General features: G+C 34.6%; 1 protein-coding gene across 2 annotated transcripts; it reads right to left on the reverse strand.

Moving 5' to 3' along the window:
* Positions 1 to 1,810: 1,810 nt before the first annotated feature.
* On the reverse strand, positions 1,811 to 16,420 carry LOC7468863 (rho GTPase-activating protein REN1). 2 transcript variants are annotated; one of them, XM_024602337.2, is made up of 23 exons: positions 16,121 to 16,420; positions 15,946 to 16,026; positions 15,722 to 15,758; positions 15,298 to 15,374; positions 15,075 to 15,145; positions 14,886 to 14,964; positions 14,182 to 14,326; positions 13,935 to 14,054; positions 9,829 to 9,906; positions 9,457 to 9,512; positions 9,285 to 9,354; positions 8,358 to 8,442; positions 7,847 to 8,090; positions 7,066 to 7,269; positions 6,421 to 6,753; positions 6,165 to 6,214; positions 4,844 to 4,904; positions 4,668 to 4,751; positions 4,073 to 4,186; positions 3,827 to 3,996; positions 3,511 to 3,574; positions 2,903 to 3,010; positions 1,811 to 2,633 (listed from the first exon to the last, which is right to left on the reverse strand). In XM_024602337.2, the coding sequence occupies exons 1-23, from the start codon at positions 16,151 to 16,153 to the stop codon at positions 2,262 to 2,264; spliced, it is 2,736 nt and encodes a 911-aa protein (XP_024458105.1). In that variant the 5' UTR covers positions 16,154 to 16,420; the 3' UTR covers positions 1,811 to 2,261. The 2 variants fall into 2 exon arrangements, with proteins under 2 accessions (XP_024458105.1, XP_024458104.1); XM_024602336.2 differs by having other exon boundaries at positions 6,421 to 6,759; positions 16,121 to 16,419.
* Positions 16,421 to 18,028: the final 1,608 nt, after the last annotated feature.

An 18,028-nucleotide genomic window follows, 5' to 3' on the forward strand; every position in this document is an offset into this window, starting at 1 on the left:
TAAAGGATTTTTGGACTAATATAAATAGGAATGTCTAGTTTATTTTGAGAAAAAGATTATTATTTAAACTTTTAATTAAATACTAGAATTTTATCTAAATTTCTCTAACTTTAGGGCTACAGCATTTGGGATAGATGTTTGGTTGTTAGGAGTAAACTATAGAAGATCTAGCACGACTAATAGGTGATGCAAACATGAATCATGAAGACAAGATGAACTTGTTTGGAGACTTGCCTCGAGGTAGGCAAATCCTAAACCTAATCCTGAAGATCTACCTAAACAACCGGTTATCTATGTGAAGGGTGTTGGTGGAGACAAGTTTGACGGAGCTTGTATGGCCTTATCATTCCGAGATAGACTACTATAATAAATATATGATTTTCACATCAAGATAAAGAGCCTGACATTCTATGGAGATATGAAAATATAATAATTCCTTAATTAGGTTGCTAAATGTGATAGGGTTAAGGAGAACTCAGATTGTTGGAAGAGAAAATGGTGAAACTCATCATATATAACCTGAAGGTGAATCTTTTTCCTAGTGGAAACATCAGACATATACATGATTAAGAGAAGGAAGACAACCTATTACATCATGGATGTACATGAGGCAGTTGTTGGATGAGAGATTTCTTCCTCCTGACTATGAGCAATATTTGTTTCAGTAATACCATGATTGTTTATAAAGTAATAAATATGTCATTATTATATCATTGAATTTCAAAGGCTTGTAGAAAGAAATAGGCTTTAAGAGATAGGGAATCAACAAGTTTCAAGGTTTATGAGAGGGTTAAAATCAGCAATCCAAGATAAAATTAGGGTACAAATGTTGTTTATGCTCTCTGAGGCGAGGAATATAGCGTAAAAGTTGAGATGCTGATGAAAGATAAGGTTAGTAGCAATAATATATTTGATAGATTTGATATTTTTAGGAGGCAATATAATGAGACAAATATATTGCAACGAACTAAGTCAGGTTCAAATTTAGCCTTAAAATATTTGCTGACCAATTTGGCGAGATTAAGCATATCTCTCAAACCGTATATAGGATCAAATTAATATTTTACAAGGAAATACTAAACACGTGGAACTATATTGTAGTAAAATTTCAGATCAAATGGAGTTCACTAAGATTTTATTTTATAGGGTTAGAGTTATTAGATGAATCTTGTCAAATATGTCAGACTAGACCTTCACGTAATGTTTGAGACATATATAGAGCTACAAGTGGTATTTTTCTGTGATTCAAGTTGATCTGGAAACTAGACATATCAAGCTTTAATCAGGGTTCATAAATCTTTTTTAATGGGTTTGATTTTTATTTTATTTTTAGACCGATTATATGTTTTGAAATTGGAAATGAAAATGGTGTTATTGAAGTTACTAGAATGTATTTGAGAAATTTTGGTTTTGAGGTACAAAAATCATGTTGATGATAAAAAAAAAAAAAAAAAAAAAAAAAAAAAAACATGTTTTGTCAAAAGAAATAATAATACATAAATAAAAAATAATGATTTTGACTAGAGATTTTTTTTCTCTAGAGTTTTAATCCTTTCACAACTTTTTTTGTATATATAATTTATCAGTTTATTATTCATTGTCTTTTCATTTAATAATTAACTAGTTTTATGATAATAAAAAAAAACTTCTACAATGCCGAAACTTTCTTTTATATTGAAAATTAATTTTGAATCCTGCCTGACAGTGACGATGATACTATAACTAGTCATCATCTAGTCAAGGTAATTAGCATCAACGTTTTAATATCCTTTCCTATTTTCTACGCTCAACCGACCATGCAAGATTTACAGATGTCAAACCACGATATTACATAATAAATCAACTTTCAAAAGCGTGAGGTGTATGAAAGAGACTGCTGTAAAATGTTAGGGCTCTGTTAAAATAAGTGCAGAACTTGGACGGTGATAGGGCAAAAATAAAAAAAGAGAGGACACTAGGACAGCCCCAGGCCAAGCGACTCTAACTACATGAAAAATTGCATTTGACAATACAAAGGATTTTATGAATCCTGAATCATCTCTGAACCAGCAAGATTCAGCAACTACATCAAGTCATCTTACATAAAGGAGATTGTTAACGTGTACATCATGGACTTGTGGTGCTGTCAGGAATTTTGGGCATCTCGTTGAGAGGGCATAGATCAACCTTGCAGCTCTGCTCTCTAATTACTGATATCTGTCTCAAACAAATTGCTGAGGGCATAAGCTATGTCCCATGGGCACAGAATGATAATCCATACATCATCTTGAATTAATCCTTGGAGGCACTAGAGGTTGGCCTTTGCCGGCAATGTAGGACTTCTCGCTTTGCAAACTCTGCGGAGGAACACCTTCCGAATATCGTCCACCATCTAGGTCCTGGAGTGACTGGACATCTGATGCTGTAGATTTTTTGGAATTCTGAAGCGGTTTCCCCTCTTTTCCCAATTCTTTATCTTTTTCTAGTTTTTGAAAAGAAGGTATTTCTGAACCCTGGCTCTTCTCCAGGTTTTGATCTGGACCCCGGCCCTTGTCCATATTCTGGATTTCATTTGCAATCTGGCTACGGCGTTCCTTCAGAAAGTTGAGTCGGGTAGTCAATCTTGTCAATGCAGAAGTGGTGGAATTCACTCCCTATTGGGCACACAGTCGTGGCAAGTAGCATGAATACATCTCATATAATATTTACTCTTATGAAATAACATGCTTAAAGCCAGCTTGGCCACGTGAAATATGCACTCACTTTCATAGGTTCAACAGAAAACAAAGAGCTTTTTATTCCACAAGATTCGAAAGTCCATCCTTCCTAACCATATTACCCATCCTACCCAACCAAAGCAATAATTTGATTTGGCATAGAGTACCCTATTTCCCCAGCACAACTAGAAATTTCAACAGCCTACCTCACTCCTTGTACTGGACCTCTTGAAATTGGTTGAAGAAACGGGTCTGGAGTTGCCACTATGTGCTGAATCCAGCTGCTGGGTTTCAGTCCCATCCGTACACATATCCTGCCATAAGAGACCTCCCATAGTTGACTTAATCCATGCAATCAAAGAGGATTAGGCATGGAGAAGCTGCCTTTATATATTTTTTCACAATTATTAACACGATCTCAATATATATATATATATATAAACCCTCTTTCAGCTGCCTTGACAACTTAATCAGGATTCTCTAACAGCTGAAGAAATTTGTTATTATAGTTTCAAAAAATTAAGCGAAGAAACACCGAGGAAAACATGAAAATAATAATAATAAAAGAGGCACTAATATAATGGCACATGTCGGTTCATTAGGGTTTTAAAGGTAAACTCAGTAATTTTATAATCCTGTTTGTCTATTCCTCCTACTTGGAGAGACAAATTGACCTCTACCGTTCATACACGAGACTGGATTGAAAGAAGTATAAAAGATGTTTGGGCAAGCAAAATTTTACTTGTACGCGAAAGAATTAATAGGCTAAAGTAACATAATAAGATAGATCGAGCCACGTGCTGCAAGTGCATACCTTGCTTGCAGGACGTCTAAATTGAGAAGTACCAGTAGCTTCAGCATCCTTCCGTTCATCATTCCTGCAACAAAGACAATATTAACCACAGCACCATGACACACCACATCCATTCAGTTTCTTTTTATCACGTACAAGCATCATTTTCTGATTGTCCAGTCCTCCCCCAAAAAAGAAAGAAAGAAAGGGGAAGGTTTTTCTTTTAAATGAGGGCTTCTCATATACTTCATCTGCTTGAAGCACCAAAGAGGCTTTGTACACAAATGTCTAAACACTAGTCAGACATGGGGTATGAAAACCAAAAAAAACAAATTACCATTTGGCTTCATGCAACGAAGCATTCATGGGCTGATTGATCAAACCATGCATAGAACCAGAGTGTTGCTCATGCTGTTGATTAAGCTGTGCACCTAGATCATTGACCTTCCACTTCAAATTGGCAACATTTGCATCTGCTTGAGTTATTTCCTCAAGACCTGCCTTTATCTGTAGCACAATAATAAAATTAACTCAATGCTACAATCAAGACCAATTATACAAGTTAATGAAAAGGTGAACTAACATTTTCATCAATTGTAACTGGAACTTGCAAGGGTCCTCTAGAAGTGTTAAGATCTGCTTCTAGAACTTTTCTCTTATCTCTCTCCTTTTGCAGCTGTTCCTGTAGTCTTGCCACCTGTAAATACAGTGAATGCCCACAGTTCAAAAACCCTAGGAAACAACCAATCAATCTAGTATTTGTAAGCGGGGAAAGGCATAGTCGTAGCATCCCTAAAGTAAAGGTTTCAGAAAGGGCTTCCCCCTACACCGCCAAACAAAGAAAACTTCCCAGCACCTTCATGTAAAACTATCTTGAAAAGAACTCAGGTATGTGTTAAAATTAAAGAGAAAAACAATCACCAGCATGCTTCACACACAAGCAAAATATTTAACAAAATCAGTGACACTATTTCTGACATTGAATGTGTTAGTGAAATAAAAGCATATTTTTCATCACTTTTATCAGTATAAAAGGAATATAACAACCACTGTACTAAACTCTCAAACTCTTAACATGAATCTCTGCTAGCCCAGGTCATGTAAACATCCTTGGAAGAATCATCTGGAAAGGGGAGGAACAGAGGGAAAAGTAACAACAGAAAGGAAATGGAACATACATCTTGCTGGAGGGCTTGACGATGATCGTGCAAAGCCTTCTTTCGTTTTTTCAACTTGGCTTGCAGAATGGCATTACCTTTGATCTACGAAGGAAAATACAGCAAATTATTGAAGTGAAAAAAGAACTCATGAAACTCCATGTACTGACATCAAGAGGCGTTATTTTAAGTCCCACCTCTTCAGAAATTCTATTTTGCAACTCAATTTTACTTGCCTCCAGCTTCTGGATTTCAACACTAAACAGTAAAAAAGTCAGCTGATCAGCATGGCTAGAGATGATAAAAAACAGTCCATGACACACAAAGATTTGATGTGAATTCCAAAAGCAAGAAACGAAACATAACATGCCATGTTATGAAAGTTGCAGCAGCATTTAATCCATAAATAAGATGAATTGATCATTCTATGGATAAAGCTATCTTCAGCATAATAAAAATCATGGGAGCTAGACATCACAAAGATGTCACTAACCTGAATATTTGTAAATGAGTAAGAAACAAAGCATTAATAGCAGGAAAGCGCACACCAAGCATTGACTAAATGAATTGACAGAAGATAAACTTCAAAGTACAAAATTACGGTGACACTACAGTTTCGCCATTTGTTTTGTGAGTGTATTTATGTAAGAATATTCGTGCTATAAATCTTTTACCATTAAAGTACAGAAAATGAGAAGGAAGAGCTGGATTTAAGTTAGAGAGTTGTGAAGCATGACATTCAAATCTTCACTGTGCACCAAAATTAAAGTCAGCATAGGAACTGATTGACAAGAATAGACAACAACCTCCTGACACTAAGAATTCCTAACTCCAAACCAATCTTCCAGATAAATGGGGGTAATAAACGGGGTTTCAATTTTTCTAGTGCTAGATGGAACCTTCAATTTCAAACCCAAAGTTCTCCTAATTACTAGATAAAATATTTCATCAGTGTATCAATTAGAGTTCACTTCCTCATAATTTGTAGATATCTATTTGATCCAACTAACATACTACGGTAATTGTCCTCTTTAATTCAGACATACAGAAAGTGACCACTGGCAATAAAAAAACCTTGCTTTTGTAACAGATATTTTTCTAGAACTAAACTTCATATATTAGAGTTATTTCCTCAGAATTTGGTGATATCTATTTGATCCAGTTAAGATAAAATGGTAATTGTGCTTTTTAGTTCAGACATACAGAAAGTGACAGCTGGTTGTAGAGTCTTGCTTTTGCAATGGATATTTTCTACCATGGAAAGACACGCTAAATACATGGGTAGCTAGCACCTACTGCATTGTTTAAACCGACAAAAGGTTGTGTCTTAACACATTCCACATTTATCCCTTATGCCTATAGCCACAAGCAAAGAGTATAACAAGTGGAAAAATACCCACCTACAGTGGTAATGCCAAGAATGTTGTGCGTACGTTTGATGAAACAAAGATGCAAAAAGGCTAAAAGAATGCTTGTGTAAACAGAACCATGATCCATACAGAGCAGATATATACTTACTCATCCTCAATAGGGTAATCAATGGATTCCATGGAAAGGTTCTTCTTGGCCTGAATTCATGCCAAAGGGGATAAAAAAATATAATTAGTGATGCTTATATTGCACAAATATGCCCTCTTTGAGATAAGATAATGATCGACTGTGTGATGTCAGATGCCCTTTGGCAAGCGAAATCATTTAGTCACAAAAACTTTTGGGGGAGCATGACTGAAGGAAATGGCAAGCCAAATCATAGATCTATAAAACATGCACTCACAGAGGTACGTCCCCAAACAGTTGGACGCTTTCCACGCACAGGTTCATTTGATATAGTTGAAGGTTTTTTAGCATCTGGGGATGCCTTGTGATCAGCAGTCTTATTCTTCAAACTTGTTTCGGTAGAAACATCTACAGACAGGTCATCTGACTTATTTGACTGCATTGTCAAACTGTTGTTACTTTGATCTGGAATATCCTCCCTCTTTTCTACATTATCATGTTGATGCGATGAGGTTTGAACTGGACATGATGACAGCTTTTGTTCAACTTTCAAATCATTGTCTGCTTCAGGTTCAGGGGACTTGGAACCAGAACTACAATCATTACTGCCCTGCATCTTTAAGGCACACAGAATAATTTTTGCTCTTAAATTTCAATTGAAAGACCAAAAATAAAAAGAAACTAAGTCAATAATGGGCCAGAGGCATAGCAGATGACAACACAAGAAGCATTTCAAATTATAATGATGCATGGGTGGAGAACGAAATATTAGACTTTGGCCTGTAATGCCATTGAAAAGAAGTCCAGAGTTAAAATTGCAGAATATCTATATCCATAGTTTTGCAGTAAGTTTAATAATTGCTAGGTTTAAACAAGATCATCATTTTGTATAAAAATGCAGGTTAAAGTCCAATGGATGTACCTCATAGTCAGACGGATCATCTTCGCCAGATTCACCACTCTGAGTGCTGGTTCCACTTGATGCATTGTCATGATCTTCATCTGTATATACATCAGATTCTTCCGTTGCATCATCTACATAAGACTCATCATCATCAGTTACCTCCTCATCCTCACTTCCACATTCATCTGAGTCAGAGTACAGTCCTGGGGACATGGAACCTTCCTGCAGACACAAAGCAAATTCAAGAAAGCATTAAAATAAAACCTGGTGCCAGAAGAAGTAAACAATATAAAATGGAGAAAGCATGGCCAAGACATTCAGCTTTGAATTTACTATACCATAAAATAATATTTAACAACAGCCTCTATGACCTATCATTTTCTGTTCTGTTGTGCTATAAAGTTCCCTTATCATTTGAAGCTTTACGCTATTCTTGTACTTCTTATTCCTCAAGTGAAACAGAGTGAAATTCTGGGATAGTTTCTGGTAAAACTGATGGTAGGGATGATAAGGATACCAAGGCATGCATAACCAGAACTGCAAAGCAGTTAAATGGTCTTTATGGAATATCATTAGTGAATGAAACAATCCTTTAACTTGTGTTGTGCATCAAATAATTGTTGGTCACTTCATACTCGTTTTAGACTCCAGAGTAAACAGAAAGTGTTTTGAACCTAGTTAATATGCAGCTCCAAACCTGATCAGGAAGAAGAGATTCCTAATTTAAACATCCAGTGTCTGTATTACACAAAGCCATACCGTACTCGAGTTAAAACAACAACAGAGACTTGCAGCTTACACTGAATATTTTTTCATACTCTTCCAATAATGTTATAACAATGGCTTGTGCATGATTAGCTGCAGCAGCTGCTTTCAGAAGCTGGATGGAACCATCACCACCCACATTAAAATTGGATTCAATTTCACAGTCACCAGCCAGAAGGGGACGAAGAAGCAAGGGAGCCATACAAGCAGCCACAGCAGATGTGCTCATTCGGTTTGCAGCTTTGTGAGAAGCCACAGTTTGCATCATTAAAAGAATTCTGAACAAAAAAGGGAAATGAAGCAAAGTGATACAAAACAATGCAAGAAGTGCAGAGCAGATGGGTAACATTTAGTCCTCCGGTCAGAAAGACAATAGGTAAAGAAAACACAAACAAGATAGTTTGATGCTCCAAATCAACAAGACTGAAAAAAAGTTCAGTCAACAAATCTCATTTATATTCTGTTCCGTCTTCAAATCCTAATAATCCTTTTTACCAAGTGTCAAATTCCAACATTCAAGTCAGAAGTAAGAGAAAATCATCTACCTCTGCAATAAGCGACGATTTGGCTCCGGGAACGTTTCACATATTGCAACCCGCATGGCATTTACCCTACTGCCACGATCAGTTCCTAAACATTATTAAATCATCAAATAATGGAAAATCAGAAACCTAATGAATTATGGAGAGTGCTAAAAAAATTTTATGGTACAAAAAAAAATGTTGAACATAATTCCACGGGACGATTACCATTAAATTTTCAAATTTCATTATTTACAGCATATCTACAGATACTTAAAGATGCCATGGAATTGGGAAAAGACTCAATCTTTGACCCAAGTCAGTAACATAGCCATTAATCCACAAAATTGTTTATTAACCTTAAAGCAGACCAGTTTATTAATGACAAACAGTAAATAAAGCTTCTAATGGATTTCAAACTCCATCTACCAGTCACCATCATTACCAATATTTAACATCCAGGCATAAAATTTCTTCTGAAGTAGAACAAGAAACCCATTTGTGAAAAAAGCATAACCAGATTAATGCAGTGGTAAACATAAAGGAAACTAAATAATCAACACTTGCAACGTGCATACCTAGAACATGTACATGCAGAAGATAGTGCTGACAACTATGAAAGTACATGGTTGGAATGAAATTGGAATATATATGCTCATGCTTTACACATGTATGCTTGTTTTCCATTTAATTCAACAGACAAGCAACGTCACGGTACCTTTTTAGTTTTCAAAAACTCTACAAACATGGCAACGGAAAAACAATTTGTGGAGCAAGCTGTGTAATTGGATGTAAAGATTGTGAGTGATGAATTTTATATGAAAGATAATGGTTGGGCATTAACACAATATTTAATGCACTCGTCCAGTTCATTATAAATTTTGTAACTATAGCATAAGGCAGCACAGGAATAGATGAATATAATAAAACACAATCGAGGAACAGACTTACTACATGCTTCTAGCAGTGCATTGCAGCATGATGTGGGGACTGGAGATGATGGCAACTCTCGAAGGAAATACTGTCATATTGCAAGGACATTTCATAAAGAAACGTAATGATTGCTTGTGAAATTTGTTATTCACAGGAATCAAAACTTTATTGCAGCAGGAAAGAGAAATACCTTGACACAATCAGCAATGACATGTGCATCCTCCTTCGGAGAGAACTCAGTTTTTCCTAAGGCACACCAAAAACCATTATTTTGAGTAACTCAAAAAATGAAAACATAACTAAGAAACATCAATGCAACTGATTTCCTAGTCTGTACTGCTTTATTAGTAAAGAGGGTCTCAATTCTTATATTTTCTTGACAATTTGATTTTTCGTGAGCAACTGTTAAAACTGAAGTCAAAGAAATGGACATCTGAACTTTAAAACTGTGTTTGCGCTAAAATGTGAAAAATTAGAAAAGACAACCATCCGGACCTGAGTTTCACAGTAAATAAAAAGTGCAAAGGTTTACTGAGGACAAAATATATCTCAATAAACTAACCCTGTCCAAATTCCTTAATTCGATGCTCAACATCATCAACATCTGCAGCTTGCCGCAAGATGCCTTCCACCTTTATTCCTGTTAACCAATTTCAGTCAATCACATTCGGACAAGTTTGAAAAAACAAAAATATCAGTACATATTTAAACAAAAAATTGAAGAAGTCTTCCAATCGATCCATGTTAATTGTAGAAGTCTTCCAAACTCTAAAACTCATGTAGATTAACAAAAATATTTCTTTTGTTATTTGTGTGGGAGAGAGAGTAGAAGAGATATTATATTTGTCTAAGATAGGGCATTTCAAAGTCATAATAGCCTATAACACTTGAAGAAAGTAATCTTTAGTCGCTCCACAACTAACAAATCATGTGTATGTCTTATGAGACAGTTTAAAAGCAGATAACCCAGGAAAGTACTTACAACTTGCAAAGCAAGCTATTTTTTCCATTTTTGGTCCTGGTTATGGGATATCCAGTGACCTAGAGACCACCACCATTATATATGATGGGAAAATACTATTCATAAAGGGGCACTGAGAAACATAAGAGCTGAGATTTGGAAAGGGCACATTTCAACCAGTCAGCCAGAACAAAACTTCCCTCATTCAGTACAGTGCTCATAGCTAATTGAAGTTGAAGTGGGGAACTTTCTTAATTATTCTTGTCATAATAATGTTTATTGCATTAAACTATTAATGATTAATAGTTAAGGTTTTTAGATTTTGAGGAGTTTAAGAAATCCAAGAGGCAGTTTAGTAATTCAAACATAAGTTTTAATCCAACCATATTCTGAAGGCCATGTTTCACATTAGGTTAAAATTTCATGATGATCAGATATTGAAAAGGTCATCAAATAAGTAAGTTATTGTGCAGAATTGTCTTTATTTACTTTGTTGTATTTTGATTTTTTTTTCCTATTTAGATTAGGACTTTTAAATTAATTAGTATTTTACTAGTTGGTAATCGTAATGCTAGATGGATTTTATTAATTAGGTAAATTTTAATTAGGAATCCTTTCCTATAAAAGATTTTAGGTCTAGAACTTCTATAAATAAGGATGTTTTATCATGAGAAGATTTAGACTATTATTTATAAAATATCGGAGATTATTCTATAAATTTCTCTGCAACTTAGTTCTGTAATCTTAGGGTTTTAGAACCCTAGCTTTTATCAATGTTATAGTCATGTCAATCGATATCAGAGCAGGTTAAACTCTTTGATGGACGGAAACGGTAGCAACTCATGCCGCAATACAAGAATAGAGGGCCTTTGGGACACTATTTAGGCTCAAAAGTAGAAACTAGATCTTTGGGAACAAAGGTTTGATCGATTGGAGCAAACCATAGCAGGTCTAGCTTGGCTAACGAAAGATGCAAATAGGGATCATGAAGAGAAGAGGAACTTGCATAGAGACTTACCTCGGGGCAGACCTAACTTAGACCTATTCCTGAATTCAATGAAAATCCTTTCTATGATGGAAGATTTTTGAAGAAAAGATTTATTAACTGGTTGACAAAGTTGGAAGCTTACTTTTATTTCAACAAGATTCCTTGTTATAAAAAACTATGGTTTGTTGTATAAAAACTTTTGTGTGGTGTCAAAGAATGGTGGTTTGGAGTTCTAGAATATATAACATGTATAGGTATGCCTCTAACTCTATCATAGAAAGATTTGAGACAATCATTAATTTTGAAGTTCATGCAAAATGATTATGAAGATATTTTATATTGGGTAGATAAGTGAATAGATTGTTATTATTTGCCTTTTTTTTAACCTTCTCGAATAGCAAGGAAGAAAAATATAAAGAAGGTGTTGTCTCTTCAAAGTAGACAGTCTTAACATCACAACAGTGACAACAACAATAATATTGTTGCAAATACTACTCTACTTGTTGACGTTTCATCTACTAATAGTGAAGAAGAAATCAAAGATCCTAAATTAGTATTATGTAGCGATTCTCAAGGTCTTGAAGACCTAAAAGAAAAGTCAGAACAAGTTGTTGGAATTGTTGAAGAGGCTAAAGTTAACATCAAAAAGGAATTAAATGTGGATGTGTTGTCCAAACCAAACGTATCTACGTTGGATCAATCTTCTAAAATTACCCATTCAACTGGGGTCAAGACGTTGTTAGGAATGACCAAACTCGTCAACTAAAGTTGTCATCATCACAAAAGATGGTTTTATGCAAGCTTGTTTTTTGGGTCTTGAGAAGTTTTGTCTAGATTCAAAAATTCTACATGAATATATCTTTGTTGAAATTAGATTTAAGATATTTAAAACAAGTTATCTCATACATACATTGGTGACAATGCTATAGTCAAAGTATCTATTTATTTGGAGTGGTCAAGTTCAAAGGGTGAGTTTTTTAGAAGTATCTGACTTGGAGAACTTTCTTCATTATCTTGAAATAATAATGTTTATTGCATTATTTCATTAATAGTTAAGGTTTTTAGGTTTTGAGGAGTTTAAGAAGACTCTAAGACATAGTTTGGTAAATAAAGCATGACTTTTAATTCAACTGTGTTGAATCGAGTTGTAATTTTGATAGATTATTCTGAAGGCCCATTAAAAAATGTTGTCACAAGGCACCCAAGCACTCGCTTAAGCGTCGGAGGTGAGGCAAGGCAAGGCCAAGGCGCCTTTCTTAGCCTGAGGCGATGGAGTTTGAAGGGGTGTCATCCAGGCGAGCACCTGAAGAAAATTATCTAACACTAACACTGAGGATTGGTTTGAAGAGGCGTCTCTTTGATTTCTGGTTTTTTTAAAAAAGGACTAATGTTTTGTCTTGTTTGTCTCTTTTTTTTTGGTCTTATACAAGAAAAAATTTAAGGGTAGTTTTGTAAAAAACATATATTAGGGTTAAAAAAAGGAGAGAGAAGACATGAAAGTTAAAGAAGAAGAGAAGCATACGTGAAAGTTGAAACAAGAACAAAAACAAACATGAAACACCACCAGAAAAGAAGAGAAAGAAGAGTCAAGAGTGAAGACTGAAGAACAATAGAGGCATTCCTTTAACTTTTTTTCTTCTGTCATTTCATCTTTTTGTTTCTTAATTTCTCTCTTCTTTAATTTTCTCTCTCTCTCCATGTTATTCATTCTCTCTCTTCTATTATGCTGCCGAAATTTCTACTAAGTTATATCATTTATAATATTGTACATGTAATTTTTTTATATCATACAAGTTGAGTGTCTTGGTTCATTCGGGCAAGCGCCTAGACGTGCCCCTAGCGCCTCGAGTATTTTCCAAGCTTGGTGCTTCTTAGCGTCTTTCTCCTTTGACAACACTACCGTTAAAATTTTATAGTGATCAGAGATCAGAAAGGTCTTCAAATAAGAGACGGAAGTTACTGTGCAGGATTGTCTTTATTTATTGCGGGATTGTCTTTATTTACCTTGTTGTATTTGGATTTTTTTTTTCTATTTAGATTATGACTTCTAATTTAATAAGCATTTTACTAGTTAGAAATCCTAACCCTAGTTAAAAATTCTATTAGTTAGGTAAGTTTTAATTAGGAATTATTTACTGTAAAGAATTTTAGGTCTAGAACTAATATAAATAGAGATATCTAGTTTATTTTGAGAAGAATCAGATTATCATTCAGATTTTATAAAATACTAGAGATTATTCTCTAAATTTCTCCAAGCTTAAGTCTCTAACCGCTTGAGAGCCCTTTATCCACCTTATACTCCGCATCAGAAGTCCCTATAACAACACTCCACAAGAAAGCACCGGGTGACGTATAGATGGTAGTCAGACCTTTTCTTTACAGTTGCACCGGAAAATAGGCAGACTATGAACTATGGTATAGTGCCAAATCCATATTCGTATGCGCATGTAAATTAGTTCACTATAAATAAAACAAACATCTTTAAATCACATCCATAAGCATATGCAAATTCATTCACTATTGGTAAGGTAAACAATCATATCCTCGTGTACCATAGAAGAAAAAATCAGGAACTATGCTGTCCTAGGTATTGCCAGTATTCTCTCTTAACTCTCAACCTCGAGATAAGGGAATTCATTGATGAAATAGGAAAAGAAAGTATTTCAGAGATGTGGACAAGGAAAAGGAAATAATGACAGTAATGGTAAAGGAAACCCACCATGGTCTTCTATAAACCTTAAAGCCTTCTCCAGAAAAGATGGAGATCCATCAACATCTTCTAAAGCAAGTAAAATTGGTCTGCCAATGACCAGGGATTTTACTGGCTGCTTATCCTTCGCTACAGGGAAAACAGTCAAATGTCAAAAGGAACTGAAAAATGAAGACAAAGTTTCTGACACTGTTCTAAAGAACTACACCGAATAAACACAAAATACTGATGTCAACCAAAAAGGATGTATACTAACACTGTTCCAAGGAACCATCAGCTCCATCAGCCTGGTCATTCTGGAAGAAACCATTTTGCCCCATCACAAGAGAAGCACTTGGTGCCTGTGCCAGGGCATTCTCAAGAGCAGTCTTCCATTCATATAAATCTTCAGAAGATTCGGCCTGTGGCATCAATTCAAAGGAACCACAAATAAGTTATCAAGATTGCAAAAAGAGACCAAAACAGAACACAGAAAAGAGCACCCAATTCTCACTGAAGCCATAGGATTTTCAAGTTGAGAAAAGATATCGGTTACAGCCACTGTGGAAAAATAAGAATGCTCAGGATGAGGTAGTAGAGGGATGGATAGAGCTTACAAAAGGCATTAGAATTGTGACCTTGTCACCTAGGGACATCTGATAAAATTACAATTGTGACCTACAGAAATGACCGATCAAACCTGCTTGTGTTTTGAGATCATGTGTGGTGAAATAGCTTGATGCATTCTCAAATTAATAGTGAAAAAAGAATGAATAATTAAATGCAAAATAAGCTAGACACTAAGCTGGAGAGCTTGAACTTCTTTGCCAAGTCACAGCCCAGGTCAAGCTCCGACCAAGCTAATACCCTTAAGCTTAACTCTTTGTTGCCTGGAGAAATTATACGTGAAAAATATGCAAAAATGCAAGCAAAAGAAATGTCAAAGGAGACCGCAACGAAGCAAGAAAAATGAAAAATCACCTTGAGAGTGAATGCCCGTCCATCACGGCCATCAGGAAAGAGAACAGTCAAGAGCTTTTTCTCTGCTTTGACAACCACACTATAAAATTCCAAAAGAAGTACTACAAAGTTAGTAAATTACTTCCGGTTGTGAACAACAATGAGAAGACAGCCAGATTAACAATGTCTAATTTGAAAAAGCAAGCCAACCTGCCTGAATTGTTGAGGTCAATACCACCAAGGGTCAGGTTCACTTCACTCCCTTTTTGAGGAATAGCACTCTGATAAAGTAAAAAATACAGAGTGTGAAGTTTACATGGTAAACGAAGGCGCAACTATGCTGGGAGGGTGGGGGCTAAAGTTCCTTAATTGTGGTATTTACCACCAACGCAAATTACAAGAAACAATATCTATCATACGTAAAACTACCAACCGGATCGCTCCTGAAGAAAACCAGTGATGTCCGTGTCAGAATAAACCACCTTTTTTTCCAGGATGTCCATCCAATTCCTAACAATATCAGAGAGAAACGCGTATTTAAATGCTCACGGAACAGATACTTCGTTTTCTTGACTGGATCATCAAAAGAAGTGGCAATTTTATTATCTGCAGTGCCTAATCAAGTATGTTAAGAAATGCCTCTTAGATAAAAACAACTCCAACCCAACCTTCTCTCTCTGTGTGCATTATTTTTTCTTTCTAGTGTTGACCAAAAACAAACCAACTCCTACTGGGATGATACTAGAATCAGAAAAAGACGGTCACCTTAAACACATGGCCACTACAAGTCACCAATATTTTATTATATCTCGCTAATTTGTCATTAAGCATAAGAAAAACCGTAAGGACATGCATACCTTTGGATGAAATAAAAAGCGGCCCGCTCTTGAAAATCTGCAACACAGATTGTTACAACAAAAGAAGAAACAGGGTCTGATCCATGAAACCAAACTACAAACTGATATGGTCTGAATAACCGACCTGATCAGTAATGGTGACGATGATCTAGTAATTGATCATCATCATTATAATGTTAATCATGTGAAAAATAAAAGCGTGAAAGAAAGGAAAGAAAAATCACCGCATTGCCACCGTGAAAACGCAGATTTTCAAGCTGTCCTGGTGCTGGAGGTGGAGGTGGAGGCGGAGGACCGCCATCTCCCTTCATAGCATCATACAAATAAGTACGTCATTTTAAATCACATTGTGAACCAGAAAATGAAAGAACGCAAAAATAATTTCGTAAATATACATACCTTAGAAGACTCTGTGTTTTTGTTGGTAGTCATCACTTAATCATCCAAGAATCACGAAATCACATAATGTACCTTGTTATCAATTAAATGAAAAAGGAAAGGGAAAGCATACAAGATGTGGAGCGAGCGAGAGAGAGAAGGAGAAGGAAGCGTGAAGAAGGGAGCAGGGATCTTTCGTCGCCCACGGTGCTGTGATGGTGGTGAAGCTGATTTCTTTTTCTTTTTTTCTCTCGCAATTTTTTTTTGGGAAGAGATGAAAAAAATCCAACGGAAACCCGGTGGTCAAGCAAAAAGGGAGGAGGTCCAAGAGAAAGAAAGCGAGTGGGGCCTCTTAATATGCTCTGCTTGTACACGTCACCCCTATTCTTCTCACCCTCTCTTTCATCGAAACGTGTTGGAGGGAAATTATGGAAAATCAGAAAGGACATGATCACCCTCTTTGATCTTTTATTATTATACTTTGGATTTTTTTTAATGTGACTGTCTAGTTTCTTACAAGGAAATTCATCCTTTGTTTATTAATTAAGAAATATTTTAAAAGACGTGGGAAAAGTTTCCAAGCTATTGGACAGCAAGAAATAAATTATCATAGATTGTTATGGTGATTTTTTTTTATTATGGTAGACAATCATGTATATTGATAGCATATTTGATATTATTGGATTTTTAAAAATATTTTTTATTTAAAAATATATTAAAATAATATTTTTTATTATTTTTTAAAATTTATTTTTTATATCAATACATCAAAATAATTTAAAAATATAAAATAATTATTTATTTAAAAAAATAATATTTTCAATCCAATAACAAAAAGCGAGGAGAACAGTCACCCCTCCTATAATTTTTTTATTGTTTAGGTGTTAGTATATAGTAATGACAGCCCCCTTTAGAAAAGAAAATCTTAATTATCTAATGCCATGTTTGTTTCTCGGAAAGTAGTTTCTGGAAAACCACTTTTCAAACTTTCCTGTATTTGTTTATCATTAGAAAAGTTGGTTAACGGAAAACACTTTCCGGTCAACGGAAAACACTTTCCAGTCAAAGAAAAATTTGGTTTGGTTTCCAGGAAAGTGTTTTTCCTTTTGGCTGTGTTTGTTTTCCGGAAAGTGGTTTCCGGGAAATCATTTTCCAAACTTTCTTGTGTTTGTTTGCCATTAGAAAAGTTGGTCAACAAAAAATACTTTCCAGTCAAAGGAAAATTTGGAAAGAAATTAATTTCTAAAATTATTTATTTTATTTTGATTATTATTTATTTTATTTGAGATAATTTATGAAATTATATTTTTTTTTCAATTTCATTCTCATTCAACTTTTTAATTTGTAAGATTTGTTCCTCATTATTTTAATAAACTTGAGAAAAATAAAATATTAATAAGTTATTTTCCAACTCATTTTCCATGACATAACCAAACACTGGAAAATATTTTCCAACTTATTTTTCATTACACTACCAAATATCAGAAAATACTTTCCCGAAATTTACTTTTTTAAAATTTATTTTTTCCAGAATTTTCTTTTAAAAAAAACTATTTTCCAATAAATAAACTGAAAATATTTAATTACGAGTGCCTGTTATAAAGAATATTGATAATACTTGCAATCTTACAATTAAATTTACCCGCATATTTTATAAAATAATAAAGAATGCATTTGAGATGTCAACGAGAGTATTTTGAATACTACGGCATTATGAATTGCAAAACTTTTAAATTTCTGACTTATGCCCGTGATTTGCATATATAATCAATAAATTATTTTAAATACGATTTTTAGTATATTTGTGTTTGAAATAGTAATTATAATTATTTTTTAAATTATTTTTTATTTAAAAATATATTAAAATAATATTATTTTATTTTAAAAAAATTATTTTTTATATTAGTGCATTAAATAATCTCAAAATAC

Source organism: Populus trichocarpa, chromosome 5 (genome assembly GCF_000002775.5).
Source record: "Populus trichocarpa isolate Nisqually-1 chromosome 5, P.trichocarpa_v4.1, whole genome shotgun sequence".
NCBI lineage: Eukaryota > Viridiplantae > Streptophyta > Magnoliopsida > Malpighiales > Salicaceae > Populus > Populus trichocarpa.